The sequence below is a fragment of the Ammodytes marinus genome (genome assembly GCF_949987685.1).
Source record: "Ammodytes marinus genome assembly, chromosome: 2".
Taxonomy (NCBI): Eukaryota; Metazoa; Chordata; class Actinopteri; order Uranoscopiformes; family Ammodytidae; genus Ammodytes; species Ammodytes marinus.
This window is the reverse complement of record NC_137231.1, coordinates 7,067,120-7,086,635: the sequence shown is the minus strand read 5'-3', so window position 1 is coordinate 7,086,635 and position 19,516 is coordinate 7,067,120. Positions and strand designations below refer to the sequence as shown.

At 41.7% G+C, this 19,516-nt stretch overlaps 1 protein-coding gene across 1 annotated transcript in view; it reads right to left on the bottom strand.

The window, feature by feature from the left end:
- Window positions 1-19,516, bottom strand: part of cacna1ba (calcium channel, voltage-dependent, N type, alpha 1B subunit, a) — a gene marked incomplete at both ends in the record, with an annotated part of 119,839 nt that overhangs the window by 7,846 nt on the left and 92,477 nt on the right. Inside the window, 16 exons of the mRNA XM_080048645.1 lie at window positions 918-1,037; window positions 1,965-2,097; window positions 3,280-3,455; window positions 4,219-4,334; window positions 6,686-6,793; window positions 7,442-7,547; window positions 10,311-10,407; window positions 10,654-10,781; window positions 12,496-12,646; window positions 13,264-13,355; window positions 13,500-13,565; window positions 13,711-13,827; window positions 15,495-15,578; window positions 15,665-15,775; window positions 16,758-16,922; window positions 17,518-17,719. Coding sequence (XP_079904771.1) covers window positions 918-1,037; window positions 1,965-2,097; window positions 3,280-3,455; window positions 4,219-4,334; window positions 6,686-6,793; window positions 7,442-7,547; window positions 10,311-10,407; window positions 10,654-10,781; window positions 12,496-12,646; window positions 13,264-13,355; window positions 13,500-13,565; window positions 13,711-13,827; window positions 15,495-15,578; window positions 15,665-15,775; window positions 16,758-16,922; window positions 17,518-17,719 — 1,972 coding nt within the window. The remainder of the gene's footprint in view (window positions 1-917; window positions 1,038-1,964; window positions 2,098-3,279; window positions 3,456-4,218; window positions 4,335-6,685; window positions 6,794-7,441; window positions 7,548-10,310; window positions 10,408-10,653; window positions 10,782-12,495; window positions 12,647-13,263; window positions 13,356-13,499; window positions 13,566-13,710; window positions 13,828-15,494; window positions 15,579-15,664; window positions 15,776-16,757; window positions 16,923-17,517; window positions 17,720-19,516) is intronic.

The following is a 19,516-nucleotide window of genomic DNA, read 5'->3' as shown; positions in this document are numbered from 1 at the left end:
CAGGTGGAAATACAAGATCCTCTAACAGTTATAGCGAGGCTCTTCCTGCCTGCTGAGAATTATATAATCTGCTTTGTCAGGTTCATCAATAGTCATAAATGTGTGTGAGTGTATCGTTTTTGAATGTTTAGAGTCAGAATAATCCTGCTGAATAATACCTCCACTGTATTTCTGGAGATTTATCAATCGCATGGCTCATACTTTGGGCTGTTTTGGCTCCAAAGTGGTACACCAGAAGGAAAAACACATTTGAACTTGCACTGGCAGAGAACATTCCCATTCCCAACTACTTGTATGTGTACTGCAATACCATTAAGAGTGCACTCACACTAGGCAAAGTTGCCCCGTACTGTGACCAAGCACGGGTGTCCCCACTCCCCCGCTGTCCTGTAATCACACTGCTCCTAAAGATCTGGACCTAGGCACCATTGCTTCTTGCCCTACGTCACCATGTGGGTTTGGGATTTAGAGCGTATTGTACCGATTGTTTTTGAATATTCCCATCTGGCCAAATTTGCAGCAAACATTCCACTTCCACATCAGACGAGCGTGAATCCTTCGGCAACAGTTTCTTTTCATTTCTGTTGCGCGCATGGACATATTGGGTCGTTGTGAACAGTCTCATATAAATTGACTTCAGGATAGGTGTCTGTGCGCGTGGTTGTGCGTGTGTCATTAGCATCTGTACCGTGTCAAAGGCCGAGGAAGTGTACCGTGCTTTAGTACAGAATGGAGCACTCACACTGGTCAAACCAACAAGACTTTAGGTGGCAAACAAACGTACTTGGAACAGGTACAGATGGCCTGGTGTGAGTGTGCCCTAAAAAAAAGAAGCTTTTTTGTCGGATGACTGGATCTGAAACTAAATAAGTCAAAGTTTCCTAAACCAAGCCAGGTAGGATAAGATGAGATGTTACCTGCAGCTCAGCATTGAGTCGAGGCATAGAGGCAGCTCGGCCCTGGTTCTCCAGACCTGAACTAGGGACTGGGATCGTACTGCTGGCACTGGTCTCCATCTTCCTCATCTCCACCGACTCCTGGACACACACACACACACACACACACACACACACACACACACACACACACACACACACACACACACACACACACACACACACACACACACACAACACACACACACACACACACACTCTTTACTTCTCTATGGGCTATACACAGCAGCACGACATTCTTTATTTTCAAGCACTTGTCAACTTTGGGATTTTTGTGTATTTTGTTTCCATAACATGTCTTCTTTCATACTAGTACAAATAAAAGGACAAACACATACAGAAAGCTGTTCATTTGACTAAAATGATCTGTTTGCCTCAGTTTATTTCTCCTATTCAACCATCTTTAATGTCATTTCTCAACATTAGTTCTTTCAATACTCTAAAACCAAAATCTCAACTTTGAAAGCACATAAAGTACATCAACTTAACTTTGCATAATCATTCTTAGCACTATTCTGAAGCTTATTACAGATGGATTTGCTCACATGTTGTTAATTATCTGATTTATGATACATCGTCATCTTAAAAACATGATGAAAATGCATTTAAAAAACCTTTACATAGTCATTTTTGATTTATAAGATGTTAAAATGCTTTGTCCAAAATATGTTGTGTACAAACTTTGGACTCTTTTACAGTAGGCCTTTGTTGAACTAAATATTTGAACTCTGGCTTTATCCAACTTTGAGATTTTTGTTTTTAAAGAGATGTCAATTTACACATAATTATTTTTAATATCAAAACATATGCATATTTATTCTGAAGAAAATTGTAAAAAAAAAATGTATTGTTTAATGTCAATAATCAACTGGCAACGTTTCTTGATGATATGTTTAAGGTAAAACAAATGACCATATTCATCTGCAGTGTCTCGTCTTAGGCAACAGCCTTCTTCAGCAGATGTTAAACAACCTAAACCCTATGCTAATGTTATGTTGGAGCGGCTACCTGGATGACGGCAGTGTCCGGTGTGTCCTCTGACGGTCCCCTGGACAGGGTCTTCTTGGTTTTAGTCCGGGGTGCTTCCTTGGGTTTCTCCATCACCCAAGAGGACGATACCATGATGTGCTCATGGCTTGGCCTGGGTGTTATAAATTAAGTTAAGTTACTTTATTAGTCAATGGCTACATTGAAATTAGTCTTTTCGCATATCCCCTCTCAAGTTACCATACTGCAGAGGGTGTCAGAGTGCAGGTTCAGCCATAGTACAGCGCCCCTGGAGCAGTTTGTGGGGTTAAGTGCTTTGCTCAAGGACACAATGGTAGAGATGGTGAGCACCGTATATGCAATAACAGCCACCACTAGTTTAACTACTAACACCCTCCTGTCTGGGGCCGGCAATCCAACCAGAGACCTCATGGTTACAGTCACACATAAGCAATATAGTAATACTCCAATTGGAACACTGCATGACTTGAGAACATGAGATAATTTTAGCTAGGGCTTTATCCACACGTTTTTATATAAAAGAGGTGGTTTGGATGAAACCTTGAATTAACGCACTCCTTAGCGACATCGCAGAGATTTCATCAATGTCATAGGTTACCTTTAAATGCTAATTCAGAGTCAGATGGACTTGTGATAGATATCTTCAATAATGTATCAGCTCTCATCCTTTCTTTAGTTCACCTATGTCTAGTTGTTATACAATATGCTAATGTACTGATCTGAATAAAACAATCGTGCTTAAGTACGTTATGGGGCAACTGAGCCTAGTGTGACCGTGTTAATAATAGGATACATGTTACTGAATTGACTTAGGTCACACAATAATATGTCCATGATATTCTCAGACTCTATAGACCTGGGGTCGTATTCACTAAACATTTGATCTTGTCACCAAGTGTACTCTTAACAAGCACTGAAAGTTCCTAGCTAAGAGTTTAATTTTGCGACCTATTACACCCACAATAAAATTAGTCGATTAACTTGATAAGTTCGATTTGCCTCATATAATGATTGGGAACATTTTTGCATGATATAATACTCGTGTTTAAAGAATTGTCAAAAAATGAAATACAGTGACTCAAAATAATAATCATAATTGTACTAATACAATGTATAATAACTTCAAGATTAATATAGAACACTTGTTATAAACTCACACCTACATTGCTATAACAAGGTGGGTAAGTCAGGACTTTTGTAAGTTTTCTACTGTAACCCTGATTGAAACTGTTGATGTTATATAGTCACCCTGGGTGGTAACTTTGGATGTAGACATTAGTCTAGATGTTCTGGCTATATGCAGCAGTGAACTTACAGCGCTCCTCCATTGTTGAGAGAGTTGGAGCTGGGTCTGGGCTGGGGCTGGGGCTTGGCGTGGCCTGTGCCCTGAAGCATGCTGGGAGGCTCCACACTGTTTAACATCATAGGCAGATCTTTCTCCTGCATGTGAGTCAGAGGCAGCAGTGGCTTAAACAGAGCCCCGAACTTGTACTGTGGAGGAGAGACGGATGGCAACATGCCCCACACATTCAGAGAGGCAGCAGGCAGAAGAATATTTTTGGGCCCAGGTCTGACAGTGGTTCAGTTTACAGCCACACGGATTGTGGAGACTTGGGCCAGAATATTCATGTATCGCAGTCATGCTTGAATGAAGTACATACTGTATGTGTGTATCTGTGCTTGAGTGTTTGTGTACAGAGACAAACATGCACCTGTACAGTAGATGTGTAAGGTTGCAAGTAACCAGCAGCCAGCAGCCAAATGCATGGTCTGATCTATAGCTGTGGTTGGTATGTGTGGGCCTTTAAGGTGAGACACTGCAGGCAAAAACAGTATCATTTGACCCTATTCACCTGCAGTGTTTTGCCTTAATACAGGCTACTTTAGCAAGTAACCAATCACTGGTTGAGTTTACACTGAAACATTGAATTGGGAAAAGCCGCTTGTGAGATTTTGAAATCCACCAGTGAATGGCTAATGGATGTATCTTTATTACGTCTGTATGCATGCAGGCATAATAAAGTCTAAATGTGTATAAGTGTGTGCAGGCATAATATATGTGAGCGCATGCATCCTGGTTTCCACTACTGCATCCAAAGTGTATGCTCTTGTGACCGTGTGTGTGTGTGTGTGTGTGTGTGTGTGTGTGTGTGTGTGTGTGTGTGTGTGTGTGTGTGTGTGTGTGTGTGTGTGTGTGTGTGTGTGTGTGCGCGTGTGTATGTGTGGTGTGCAGGCAGGTGTATGGATGTTGTACCTGGGAGCCAGAGTTCTGTTGCTGCTGCTGCAGCTGCAACCTGCGCGCTCTGTACTGTTTATAGGAGTCGAAGATCATGAGGGCCGCGTACACCTTCCCTACTGTCAGCTCATTGGCTGAGGAGGGGAGCACACAACACATGATGAGAGCAGGAGATGACATTCTGCTGACTCATTCATCCCTCCCTTCATTCAAGTGGCGTTGTATGGGGACCAACTATACCTAATTACCTTATACAATCCCACTTCAAAAATTCTGAACTATTTCAGTATATAGTTTCATCCGGTAAGTGATTTGTTCCAACTAAGCCACGGTTAGTGTTTAAAGAATAGATTTTTAAGGTAAATAAAAAAGAAGTGACCTGAAAAGCCTTGTAGTTACAGTAGGTGGTAAACACAGTTCCTACCAAAAGGTGGCAGCAAAAGCAAAAGGTACATATGCTCTTCAATCTATGGTACTCACAAACAAACACACATGCACTAAAGGATTTTCTCATAATGCAAAAAGTAAAAATCCTCCACTTTTACCTTGACTTATGACTTCAACCTTAAAATTCTTAAAACATTTAAAATCATTTTCCATGCATCTTCATTGTGGGAATTGACAGACATTCAGGACAATGACTTAATGATGTAAAGTCCTACATGTACACTTCATCAGAGTATTAGGCAAGGAGTGAACATTTACAGGCGATCTCTCACATTTTCATGCACTTTACAACATTCACAACCCATTCTCACTCCCTATGCATACCTACCTGTTCTGTAAGGAACATCATTTTGCTATTTTTGCTAAATAGATGAGCAAATCTTTCAGAAGACTGTTTCAAACATTTTGTCATTGCCGTAAAATATCACATATGATGCTCATTTACCGGTTCAGAATGTAATTTGGGGTTGTACTAGAAACTGTTTTCATGGGGTAGTGTCCAAGAATTCCTTTATATTTCTCACAGCGCCATTTCTGAATCTCCTCTTTGCAGCCTCTGTCTGAAACACTTCGTTTTAGCGCCTGTCTCTATAGGTCCCACATTCCAAAAAACTCAGGTTGCGTTCCGAATCGCATACTCTTTCTTTTTTCTATTCTACATACTACATCCGACGATACAAATAATCTAGTTAGGATGCAGTAGGCATACTATTGGGACATACTTTACTCTCTTATTTCATCATAACATTGCACCTTGATCTTGCCTCTTGCTTTTATATCCGTCGCGTCCCCGTTTGTTTTCATATGGAGGCTTCGTCGATGTGACGTCACTTCACGTGCGGACTGGATTGTGGGTCAGAATCGCCCAAATAGGATGCACTTTTCAACACTAACAATCTTGGCCGCATGAAGTAGGACATCCGGGTACTTCTAACCATCCTAAATCTGGCCACAAGAATCGGGACATCCTAAATCTTTTTTCTACATACTATATAGTAGAAAGTATGCGATTCGGAACGCAACCTATGTCTGCTCTGATTGGCCAGACACATGTGGGGGCACAGGGACCGCCAACCAGCTCAATGTGTCAGACTGACGGTTAGATTCAGGGGGATCTGGGGCTCTGACTTATCCCAGGTGGAGGTAGTGCTAAGTTAGGTTGGTAGTGAGGGGGCGTGGCTTATCCCATTATGACATCATAAGGGGAGATACATCTGACTGGGGTTTCTGAACACAGATTTTCAGAAAGGTGGAGGTGGACCATATTAATGTTAAAAAGACATGTAAAGGTGCATTTTGTATAATATGTGACCTTTAATTGCGAGGGTTGTGACAAGGAAATAGAGCTATTTAAGTGATCGTGTAACACAGCTCTAGCCTGGTCCAACCAGACCATCGTACTTCATTTCATTTGTACAGAAGGTCTGGAACTGCTCTATTGGCAAACGTTCACTCACTTGGAGGCGGGTCTCTGTTGAAGTTTAAAACTGTTGGATCTGCCCAGTGCCACTCTGGATCAGCCAACTAATCGCATAACGTTTGGTCGTGACGTATGTCATGAGCCGGCTTCTGACGGTGCGTTCTAGTTGTACTGGGAACTCGGAAATTTCCGACTTCACTACATATTGTAGTCTATGGATCTACCGGTACCTGGCAATGGTAACTAGCTAGAGCCTAACGTTTAGTTATTTGGATGAGAAAGGTAAGTTGTAGGCGTCCATACTTTCGCGAGCAGATGCACTGGAACACAGACAGGTCGGAACTCTGAACTACCAAGTCGGAAATGTCCAAGTTCCGAGTATAAAGGAACGCAGCATTCAACTGAAACTGGCGTGCGACTTCGACGTCATCGTTGTCAGCCACTCGCTCTGTTCGCTGATTGGACAGCCAAAAGTCTGGCTGGAGAAGGAACACACTTCAGCCCCAGACTGACTACTGAAGTGAAGTGAAAATTGAGCGTAAGTAGGTAGGCGGGCGGAGCCAGGCTAACACAGCTCAACAAGGAAGTTCCAAACTGAGATAAAGGTCAAATGCTTACGTTTATGTGGCGTCACCAACAGGTCCATGGTCTTCTGAGAGAGGCTGGGCCACACAGTGGACAACTCCTTCTTCAACTGGGCATCAGATAATCGCTGGGCTAACATGCCTGGAATTCCACAGAGAGAGAGAGAGAAAGAGAGAGAGAGAGATAGAGAGAGAGAGAGAGACAGAGAGGGAGGAAGAGAAAAAGAGAGAGACATTTAACCTCTTGTATTAAAACATGTATTTTATTTTTATTTAAAGTCACAGCACCACAAACAGTATTTCCTACAAGCTCATTCTAAATGTTCACCAAGCACAGCACAAAGCCATCCAATGAATCCAAATGGGAAAGTGGCTCTGAGACGTAGCTGTCACTCCTCCTTACAGACATCAGATGGATGACATTAAAACATTATAACGGATTTGAAGGTTTAAGTTGGATCAGGGAAGCACTACCTTACTTTTTACATTAACCTCTATTTAATATATTATTGGCTACAAAGCTGCCCCACTTTATATTCAACTCCCTGTATGATTTGACACATCATGTATACAGTATATAGTTTATAGCACATCCCTCCATCAGGAGAATACCATTGCTGTGAAGGGTTGTACTCGGTCTGTAACAATGTCTACGTAGGTGGTTCGTTTCAAAGTTACATCTACATGAATGCAGGATTTCCTTCTTTCCAAAAGCCATCCCAATTGTGCCCTAGTAAAAGTCGCACATTATTACTGTATCCGTACTGTGTGTAGTGTGTTTTCCTCTGACCTGAGGACAGTTTGATCTCCAGGGCGGTGCGAATGAGGGCCATCAGGGTGGAGGTGAAGTGTACGGTGGTGTCCTCTGCGATTGGCATGTTCATTTTGACAAGGCGCTGAGTGGTGACAGAGACAGACCCGGGATCAGTGAGGGATAGCAGGCAGCCTGATCCACACAATACAATTCACCCAGAGAAATCCATCTGTGTGCTGATGTGACCCAATGTCAATGTTTGTGTTGTATCTTTGTGTTTTAATAAAAAAAAAGGTGCTTTGTTAATTTGTCTTTGAACTTATGCATGTATGGCCATATTGGTAAAAAAAATATTGTTAAGTGACCCAGGGTTTCAGCACACAAAAAGCCTTCTCTACTATGTACATACAGTGGAGAGACAAACTAGACATTCACATTCACTGCTATTGGCTACAGTATGCACTACGCCGCAAGTCAAAAGTGCACTGGTGCAAGACTGACATTGATCGAAAAAAAGGTGAGAGAGAGAGAAGGCATGTAACGCATAACCATGAAGGTGCCCTCGACAGTCGCAGGAGCTCCACTCTGTGGTCGCCATCCGAGTAATCATCAACTTTGAGGAGTTGAGGAGGTTGGGTATGCTCTATAGTGGCAGCTAAGCAATAAAGAAGGTGTCCATTCCACCAAGTTAGGGCAGACTTAGCAAGAACACTTGGTTTGTATAGGACTAAATGCACCAGTAGATATATACAGAATGCTGTGGGATTGTTGCTGTAAGAGTTGAGCTCCCCTGGACACAAAAAGCATTCACCTACGGCCGTGCTACCAGTGGCAGGGCAGAAAGTAACACGAGACCAGAGTCAGAATGAGATGGGGATGGAGAGCTGAGGGTGGCACGCACGCGCACACACACACACACACACACACACACACACACACACACAGGCGCGCGCACACACATACATGTGCAACCACGCTAATTTGCATGTGGTCACACACTCACCTAAACATACAACACACACAACCACAGGCTAGACAATTATTTAGAAGGACCACAGTATTGACAGCTAGAAACTTTAAAAGACAAGTACAGGAGGTTGTTTTAAGACAGAATGCTAACCTAAGAATTCAGGGAGAATGAGAGGATATAATTAAATTAAAGGAATTAATTTTTTCCAGGTTTCATTTATGTATATTTGTTTAGCCTGACTTGAGCCTGATATGGCGGGAAGAGGTGATGTAAGGTGACCTTTGAACTTGTTAAATAGATTATTATTTTTTAAATTGTGATCACATCTCTGCATTTACTTGCAGCTTTTTCATGTTAATATCAAATGGGCTCTCCTACTCATTTATCTCAATGAATATTTATCAGAAACACTAAGCAGTAACATTTTAACACAACCAAGCACACACACAAATATTTCCAACAACGATAGATTGAGATGATAGAATAGAAAGAATGAGAGGGAATGTGTAGACAGAACCACAAAGTGAGAAGCCCACATACAAAGTATTACTTCCACAAAAAAGCAACAGAAGCCACACACACACACGCAAACGCGCACACCACACACACACAAAGCTGCTCCACAAAATAAGAACCCAAATCAGGATGTACCATTCAAAGGAAATAGCCACATAAGGGAATAACTTTTCCTTGATAAACGTAATACCTTAATTCTTAACATGACTTAAGTCTTCTTAGTTCACCTCTGTTGTTATCATTAGCGATGGGTATAAGCCTACAGAAACATCTGTGTTCAAAGGAACGAGTAAAGTAAAGATGAGCTAAGAGGGGCTTACACCAAAACTATCAGAGCTCTATAGCAAAAACGACCAAAAGTGAGGAAACGAGGGCAACACTGCAGAGCACAGACATTGGCTAAAGTTTAACGCCCAAAGGAAATAAAGGGTGTGGAGCACAGGAGAAAGAAGGTGGAGGAAGAGGAGGGGGTCTACCTTGTAGGCGACTCTTGGTGGACATTTCTTTCCCAAACCTAAGGGTGGGGACATGTGGAGCAGCATCTGATACATATCGAGGTACTTGATACGGCCACTTGACGCGGTAGTAGGAAAATCAAAAATAAAACCAAACGCAAAAAAAAAAAAAAAGAAGGATGGGGGGAGTTAAGAGAGGGGAGGAGAGGAACAAAAGGGAAAAGAAAAGAGAGTAATGGAAAAAGGAAAAACAGAAATCTGTTAATAGATTTCCTTCAAGTGAAATGCAAAGGTGGATGTCATCCTCTGGCCGCTGTGTCTGGGGGCACAGGGGGATGCATCGCTGTGGAGCTCAGGATCCCTGACAGGGAGGAGACATGGCATGGAAAAAGAGTGAGTTTGGTGAGAGGGGAGAGGGGGGGTGGAGGTGGATGGGTTGTCCCAACACACAAGGATGCTGATGATGGGAGGGGAAGAGAAATGACAGCATTGTAACGGGGATGTCTGCTTCTGCATGCTATAGCAGACATCCCCCCTGGTACTATGACCAGGGTGCGCGGAGACAAAGGTTTCAATGCCAAGCCCGAGGGTTTTGGTTGGGGGGGCGGAGGGGGGGCTTTCACTCATTGCCTGGCTTTCCCCTGGCAATATGTCTTCATAAACTTTTGATGTGATTCAAAAATGTCTTTCAAGGCATTTGAAGGGGTCGTTTAACCTGATAAAAATTGAGAGTTAAACGTGTCAGACATTTAAAAGAGTATATGTTGTGCGACAGTGATGTGGCTTTGAAAGCTTTGTTTCCTCTTCCGACATCATTCAACCAAAAGCCAGTCAGTTTGGAAGGGGCGGGTGCTCGTGTGTATAGGCGATTTCATTGGTGCACAGCCATTCATTTAAATAAGTCTCTTGGCATAGAAGTACACAAAGCACCCTAGAGTAACGGAAATGTCTGATATTTGCAAACCTTGTATGCTACCCTATTAGGGCAGTTCTTCCCTAAGCCAAGGGGGGGTGAGATAATACGTAACAAATTGTACATATCCTTATAGGAAATCCGTCCGCTGTGGAAAAAGAACAAGCACATAAATAAACAAATGTTCAGGATAGCTTTAAAATAAAAACAGTGAACATCAGTGGGCTGACTGCATACAACAAAATACAAGGAACGACGCCACTGTTTGAGGCCTAATTCAGTCACCTTGGTCACAAACCGGGGAAGAGAGGAGTTAAGTTAGGGCAATCTAATGGCTTATGTTTTTACTATGTATGCTATTCTCTGGGGCTCAGAGGGAGATGCTTGAACATACCATGCAGCCGGGTCATACTCGGCCCAAACCCGGATGAACTCATCGAGGTGATGAGGCCCCAGGATGGAGGAGTCTCTGGTCAGGTACTCAAAGTTATCCATTATGACAGCCACAAACAGGTTGAGCATCTGGAACACAGACACTAGGTTGAGTATACACTCCCGGGATTTGGTCTTATTCTTATCAGCTGTTAGAACCATGATTTTAAAATTGTTTAGACAAAGTCAATTCATCTCATTAGGACTGAAATGTTTATTTATTTATTTTATTTAAGACCATTTTATGCCACTAATACAATGAGTATAGCATGATAATTTAAAGAGATTTTTTTATTCCCAAGAATATTCTACATTGGAAATGAAATGTGAAAAAAACATTGAAATATTCTTATACGTTGCCACGGTTTGAAGGTGGTAGGAAAGAAGAAATGTGACAAACGCACACACGTTTACTGCAATATCAAGGGGCAGAAACACTATTGAGATCATTTGTATATATCGCACGATAAGTCGATTAAGTTATTATCACAACAGACATAACTGGCATAATCAACTGAGCCGCTAATGGATGAGAAGCTAAATTTGTGCCAATGAACGACACCAACTGGAATAACAGTGCTGGACTTTGAGGGAGTGGTGAGCTGGGACATCAACAGAAATATTATCAAAGCATTTTTATCTTTGTTGCACTATTCAACACTTGCTGGATATCTCACTTGAATGAATATAATAAACTAGCACACATAAGGTCTTTGTGTAAGGAAGCTCCTACCTTGGTAAAAGCAAAGAAACAACTATGTATTCGGCTACTGTACCTCATGAAACATATACTAGGGGAGAACGGGGTAAAATGTCACACGGGTTGGTTGTCACAATCGTTACATCTCGGAACCAGAAGGAGCTGTCAGTGAAATTTTGGTATGTAAATATCCAGAATTGGGATCAGAGGTCACCTACATAGTCTTCCTTGGAGTTAGACTGCTGAATTTGAGGTGAGAGGACTGTTTGTGTTTTTCATGTCAAATATTTAGCTCCTTAGTTTTTTTCTTCTAGGCTTTTACACAATGGGGTTATAACAAAACACTTGTTAACCATAAAAAGTGTGAAGGGTAAACTATAGTTTAGATTGTGGTTAGCACGCTAATTAGTTGTCCGATGGTTGTTGGCCTTAGCTGTATCCTCACTGACACCCCAGAGAAGGAGGGAATAGAGCAGGAAAAGGCAGCTAGCATGCAAAAGAAAAAAGGGCAACAAAATCAAAACAACCCAGTGCATCCCAAACTAGACCAGCTGCCAAGGCTACAGTAAGTTATGTAGGCCTATTTGTCAACTTGACAATGCAATTAAACTTTCAAATTCAGTTCTGCTTTCTTGCCTTCTTTTTAAGAGTATTCCCATTAAGATAACATTGTGACGAACAACCCCATAGTGTGTGACAACCGACCCCTTGATGGGGTTGGTTGTTACAATGTGTAAGGGTGTCTTTGATGATTAATTTCTTCTTTATTACAATAAGATAGAAAAAGTGAGGGGTACACATTTCAAGCCAACACCTTAAGCTTCAATTTAATGTAGGAATGACTATTGAAAGATGTTTAGGTGATGAGCAATTCTCACTAGAGTAAAAAGTGTGCCTACTTACCCCATTCTCCCCTACACATTTAAGTACACAATAATCACAAAAAGATCATCAGTGTCATGACTGCATACGTATAGGAAAAAGCTTGTTTATGAGTGAAATGACACCTATTTACATATTAAATCAAATGAATGGGAACTTTACCAAGAGGCCAAAGTGAGCCAATAGAATATGTCACAAGCCAAAGGGTGTTTGGGTACTGACCAGGAAGGAGCAGAGGAAGATGAAGGAGACAAAGTAGAAGTATGCAAAATCACTGCCGCACTCTTTCCCATGGTTTCCTGATCGCTCATCACAGAACCGGTGACTCAGACATGATAACATGATCTCGTGCCAGGCCTCACCAGTTGCACTCCTGGTAGACATGAAAATATAGACACACAAAAAAGACAGAAAAAGGCTTTGATTGAGTAGACATAAAGGTATGAGGTTAGATGAATGTCTTTTGTATAAGCAGCTGACTGGAAATAATGCCAAATTGTGCTTGAAGCATCTGGTAAGGATGGCCCCTTAGGAGAGAATTCATCTGCACACTGGCTTAGAAATGCCGTGGGATCCCCCAGTCAGAGCTGGTTAATTTAGCCCTGGAAGTTTGGGGTCTCCTTCTGGAACTGTCGCCCCCTCCTCTACTACACCCAGTTTTGAAGAGTTCTCATGTGCACAATGTTTCCTATCTGCGTTCTTGTCCTTTTTTAAATATGTAATTATCGTAGTTTAGACAGCTCCACCCTGCATCTGCCTTACTGAATACCCCAAGCACCTGTTCATATCTTTGCAGCTATGATATCATGAAATTTAAATGAGGTCCAACGTCAGCTTCAAATAGCTCTATGTTTTTTGTTACAGTTGCTAATTACCTGCTGGGCTGTCTACCTATGTGTGGACATCAAAGTGATGACTTTTTCATGGTGAATTTCTTCATTTGTCAGTCAAAGTGAACTTTTGAGATAAACATAATAAAGCTTATGTTACCTGAACAGCAGCATGAGAGCTTGGAGGAAAGTGCGGAAGTTGTTGTGGTGAGTGATAGCTGTGTCCTCATTCAGTTCAATGTTCCCAAACACCTACAGCAGACACACACAATGAGGTAAATAGATGTATACTGTCTTAGCAAACTGCAATTCATGTTTTTCAAGTTCAAATCATACACATTTTGAATGGAGAGTCACCATATGAATATCATGGCCTGTAACCACATCATCACCCACCTGCATTCCAATGATGGCATAGATGAAGAACAGCATAGCAATCAGCAGGCAAACATAAGGCAGGGCCTAAAGGGAAAACAATGGGGAACCAAAACACATTCAATTATTAATATCCACTCTGATTTATTCCTGTATGTTTGAGTTTGTGTGTTTCTGTAAGTTAACTGTGTGTGGCTGTGTGGCTAAAGTAAACCGGCATGTGAGTGAGTACCTTGAAGGACTGTACAAAGGTCCAGAGCAGGATGCGGATGGTGTAGCCCTGCCTCAGTAGCTTGATGAGCCGAGCTGCTCTGAACAGCCTCAGGAAGCTCAGGTTCAGCAGCCTGTCCTGTTAGACACGGACGTGACATCAGCCATTCATTTACCAACCCACCTAATACCTTTATCACTCACTGATAAACACACCCATGTCCGGGTTGATTGGTTTTAAAAGTGATTTGAGTTGTTAAAAAATAATAAGCAAGTCAATGTCAATCGTACACAGGGCACATTCAAATGTGTCTTTTCGCATATCCCCTCTCAAGTTTTCCACTTTGGAGGGGGTCATGGCATAGAGTCAGCCTTTGTACAGCGCCCCTGTAGCCCTTTGAGGTGAAGTGCCCTGCTCAAGGACACAATGGTAGAGATGGTGGGCACCGTAGATGTAATAACAGCCACCACTTAGTTTACAGATTGCCAGCTGATATCGTCTGGCTAAATCTGATGTTCTATATTTTCTTAAGTTTATCTTGAAACAATACTGTATTTAATATTCACACTGATTTTATTATTTGAATGCTGTATATCATCATCACTATACATGCTCACCAGTCCCTGAACTGATACAGTCCAAAACAGGGAAAAGATGGATTATCTTTGAACAACTACAATACCTAATAAAGTAAAAGACTTCAATTGGTGATATTTCTGCCACTAGAGAAACATCAGCAGCAGAGCTGTTAAAGTAGTGGTGTGAAGGAAGAAGATTGTGTTCTGTTCTCTCTCAGGCTTCATTAGTGATGGATTTTAAAACTTATATGGCTGATGAAGCTGTGGCTAATGGCCATCATGAGTCCTCTAATACGTTTTCAAATCAACTTCATAATTCATTAGGGTTCGGCTGCCTGTTTTTAATAGAACATAAAGTGACAAGATATTAAGTTGGGACCCATTTAAAACACATTTGTCCACATGCTGTATGTAAAGTGTGGTGCTTGAGATTTATAACTTCATTACGTAATCCAGCAAGCATCGGGCTCTGTTGCATTGTCCACTCTTTTCTATTAGCGCGTGTCTCACAAGTTCCCTGACTTTGTGGAATGCTAAATTATTAGAGTGCCTTTTTAAGTCATAGTCAAGAGAACAGGACATATAATATATTTAATGAAAACACCAGGTCAGCTCAGAGGTGAAAGGCAGCTGAAAGTCACTCACCGTAGTCTAGTGAAGTTTGGAACCAGGGCATGGCAACACCGGTGATGACAATCAACAAGATGAAAATGTAAAGGGAGAGAGACAGAGACATAGAGAGAGAAAGAGAGAGAGAGAGGGAGGGAGAGAGAGAAAGAGAGAGAGAGAGAGATGAGGATAGAGGAAGGAGGAGGAAGGAGAGACGAGAAAACAAGAACAGTTATATTGCACAACATAAAGAGATACAGCTCATGTGAATTAGTTAAAACACAGTACTTCACACACATATACAGATAAGTGCACAGAAAGAAAGGGTCTGGAATGAATAGGGAAACCGTCAAACAACAAACACAAAAAGCACAGCAAAGTATTCCTCCACTGTAGAGCACACACTCTAAACATTATTCTCTGAGGTGGATTCAGCTGTCCTCAGCTCCTGTATCATCAGCTTTGATAAATTGATCCAAACAACAAAAGCCGCCCCCTTGCTGATGCGGCCTAGTTAGCTTGTTTTTTGCACAAAGCTACGGCTTCCCCTGCGTATTACCATGACAAGCCTGTGTTGTTTGGACACGATGCATTGTGGGTAGGGAAGGATGCTCTTACATTGATCTCAGTCACCAGGATATCAGTAATGCTGCCCAACACAGTCACAAAGTCAAACACGTTCCAGGCATCTTTTAGGTAGTTCTGTGAGAGAGAGAGGACGGTTCAAAAGCATTAGATGTCATTTAGGATTCGGGACTTTTAAAAGTAGCTCTGTAAATGTTACCCACCAGAGGTCCAAAAGCAATGATCTTAAGGATGCACTCCAGAGAGAAGAGAGTGGTGAAAACTATGTTGAGGTTCTTCAGCATCACTTCATAGAAGTCTGGAGCTCCGTGGAACTGAAAGACAAGAGCAAATGTTTGTATGTGTGTGTTGCAATGTCACAGGAATAGATGGCGTTTGAGAAAATACTGTTAGTTTTTTGGATAATAACATGTTAAGATCAAAACCATTCTTATAACTGTCTGTTCAATATGAAGCTACATCAATCTTTTTTTTTTTTTTACCTTTATTTATACAGGTAAATCCCATTGAGACCGAAGACTCTTTTACAAGGGAGACCTGTTTACCTTTCACACGTTACCATTCACACACACATTCATACACCGATAGCAGGTAACTATCGACATTCACATGCTAGCCTGGAGACACCAGCCTTATTTTGCGCAAGCTTTCACATTTGGCAACCCCTGATTGGTTCTTGTAGTTGTTGAAGTCAACATGAACTAAAGAATAAGCTTGTGAGAGACGCCTGGTCTCAAAAGGCTAGATTGACTACCACATGAACCAGTCAGAAGCTGCCTTCCACTATATGGGACAAATGTTAGGTCAGAATGTGGGCCCCGATTGGCCCAGTCATTTTTTGACCGGGCTCCTCCTCACTGAGATTGGAGAAAGCCCAGACTGACCTGCGCTAGAGAAACAAATGTGAAGCTCTCAAGATCAGGATCTTACGAGGCTAACATCAAGCAGCTGGTTAGCTTAGGTTAGCTCCCGCCAACATTATCACCTATAAAACCCACAAATTCTTGATTTTGCTATTTGTTATGGTACTCAAACAACATGGCAATTATAAAACATGCAAAGGTGCTGATTGGCGGCATTTGTCATTGGCTGTATCTCCATGTTATACCATGTAAACTAACCGGGCTGCATTTCCTGTATAGACATGAGAGTGGTATCGACCCAGAAAAGTGAATCAGCATATTTCCTGAGCGAATGAATCCAGGATTGACTTTATATAACAGCCGAGTGAAGGTTAACCAACCGTATGAACTGTTGCCTTGTATTATTAATGTCCTCTCTTCAAAAAGCCCTTACCTTCATCATGAGCACCACGGTGTTGAGAGCGATCATGATCATGATGGAGTACTCAAACGGAGGGGAGACTACAAACTTCCACATCCTGTACTGGAAGGACTGCTGGTCCCTGGGCATGTAGCGCGTCAGAGGTTTGGCGTTTATGGCAAAGTCAATGCAAGCCCTCTGCAAACAAAGAAAGCAAAAATAACTATTGGTCTTGGTACTAATTGTAGTTTAATAACTGTGGTTCAATGTTTGAAATGAACATGCAGCTCAAAAGGCTTGCTAAGGAAGGGAGGGACCTAGATTAATGCAACCTTGAAAGACTTGATATACCACATATTGCCCTGCGTTCCAAATCACATACCCTTCATTTTGTTCTATTCTTCATACTACAGTTGATCACACATATAATCTAGTTAGCATGCAGTACTAGGCATACAATTGAGACATACTTTCACTTATTTCTGTCATCATAATATTGCATTTTGATCCTGTCTCTTGCTTATACATATCCGTCGCATGCCCGGTTGTTTTCACTCGGAAGCTCCGTCGATGTGACGTCACTTCCAGTGCACACTGGATTGTGGGTCAGAATCGCCCAAACAGCATGCTGATTTCAACACTAAAAATCTCGACCGGATGTAGTACGAATCCAGGTTTTTCTAAGCATTCTAAATCTGACCACAAGAATTGGGACATCCTACATTTGTTTTTCTACAATATTATATAGCAGAAAGTATGGGTAATGACTGTTTTAACAAAGATACGCAGCTACCTCGTTCTTCTCCAAGCTGCACTCAGACAGGGCCTTGTCCCCCTGCTCCTGGAAGGTGATGATGATCAGAGCCACAAAGATGTTGACAAAGAAGAAAGGGAAGACCACAAAGTAGACAACATAGAAGATGGACATCTCTATCCGGTAGCCTGGGTTGGGACCCTGGTCTTCAAAGGTGGCATCCACTGAGTGCTTCAAGACACTGCATTGAGAGTGGAGCACAACACAGAAGCCAGCAGGTTAAGATACAGTGGCATGTCTGGGTTTTTCAGCCTTCAAAAGCTGTAAGAAAAATGCAAATCATATAAATTGACTATTTTTATGACTATTGTTATGACTGATGATTTTAAGACATTGATTTTTTAAGACTATTAGGATGCTGCTACATGGATTGTTGCTGAACTAAGCTTTGTTGTATGTTTTTTCACTGCAATGACAACAAGTATTGCTAACCAGTGACCCAAAATGAACATTTCAGATTTTCAGATTTCTTTATTTAGAAGGGACAGCGCACATTGATAAACATGAGCACCAAAGTTCAACATGTAAATGTGCCAGATTTAGCCATGCAGGCTAATTTTCACCTGTAGTCCCTGTAGGTAGATATCTTAAAAGAAACATTAAGAAAAGAAAAATACAACACATAAACACAAAAACAAAATGACACAAGCACACACAAGTAAAATGATACAATAATTTTTCCAACACATAACAGGTTGGTGACATGGTCAACTATATAGCTCAACTCATTAAAAAAAGATGAAACTGTTCTGGCAGCATTCGGCTAATGACAAGTGAGATATACGTTTATACATGTATACCGGACTCGTAGTCTAGAGGAAGCATCATTTATCAGCAAATGATTCAAATCAAACCAGTGAAAGGAGACCAGCAGGTCATTGATAAACTGCTATCCATGTAAGTGACCATCCAGAGACTGTTACATTCATGGCATTTTATTTTGTTGGACGTGTTGCTGTTATGCTTATTTTACCTTTTAAGAGCTTCTCTCTTAAATAATGTTTCTCACACAAATGAGGTGTGAATGGGGTTTGAGAGATTAGGATTATAAAAGGAATCGTCAAAATCAACGCAGTAAAGAATTGCAACTCATTAGCACAATTCCTCATTTTTATTGTTCAGTCTAAAAGTTCTTTCCACAGAACTCACAAAGCTCAGCCAGAGCCACAGAAGGCAATCTAAATGATACAACAGTTTTCACATGCTGAGTAGTGTGATGATGATGAAATGCATTGTCATGTGCAAAGATGAATTGCTCCTTTAACATTTTCATATTTATAATGATGAAATGAATATGTAATGTGAAAAGTGTTGACTCAGGAACTTCCTTTCAATGTGTTTTGTCATGAGCCAGTTTGCTTCTCATGATGACCTCTGCTGCACCGTGCTCCACTTGAACTTTAAGGGTGTATTCACACATGCTGTGTTTAGTTCGGTTGAAACGAACTCAGGTGCACTTCCACCTTCGGTGCGCATCTTTCAGACAGGTGTGAATACAGCAATCGCACTCGGGGGCGGACCAAACAAACGCTCCGAGACCCAGCTGAAGAGGTAGTCTCGATGCGCTTCAAAACGCACTCTGCTGCAGTTCGTTTGTGGTGTGAATTTGGCCGGACTCGATCCGACCCAATTGCAGGAAGCACTGCGCCCTTTCTTTCTTTTCTTTTTTAATAAATCGCCATCAGCTTCACATTAAGGGAAAGTGTTGTTGTCGCCATTGTTAGGAAGATTAGTTGTGGTTTGACCGGGAGCCCCGAGCGAAAATATTATATTTGATAATGATGCGTGCGGATCAGCGATCAGATGGAGAGGAGCGTCTCCCGTAGCCTACAGTGCCAACAGGTTCACGCTGCGCTTTGCATGAAGTGTGTGTTTTTATTGTTCTTCCCAACGGGACCGTCAATACTGTCCCCGTGTCAGTTTGGTGCTGAACTGCGCCGAACTGACACCCAGCTGATACACAGCTTAATCAGCTGTG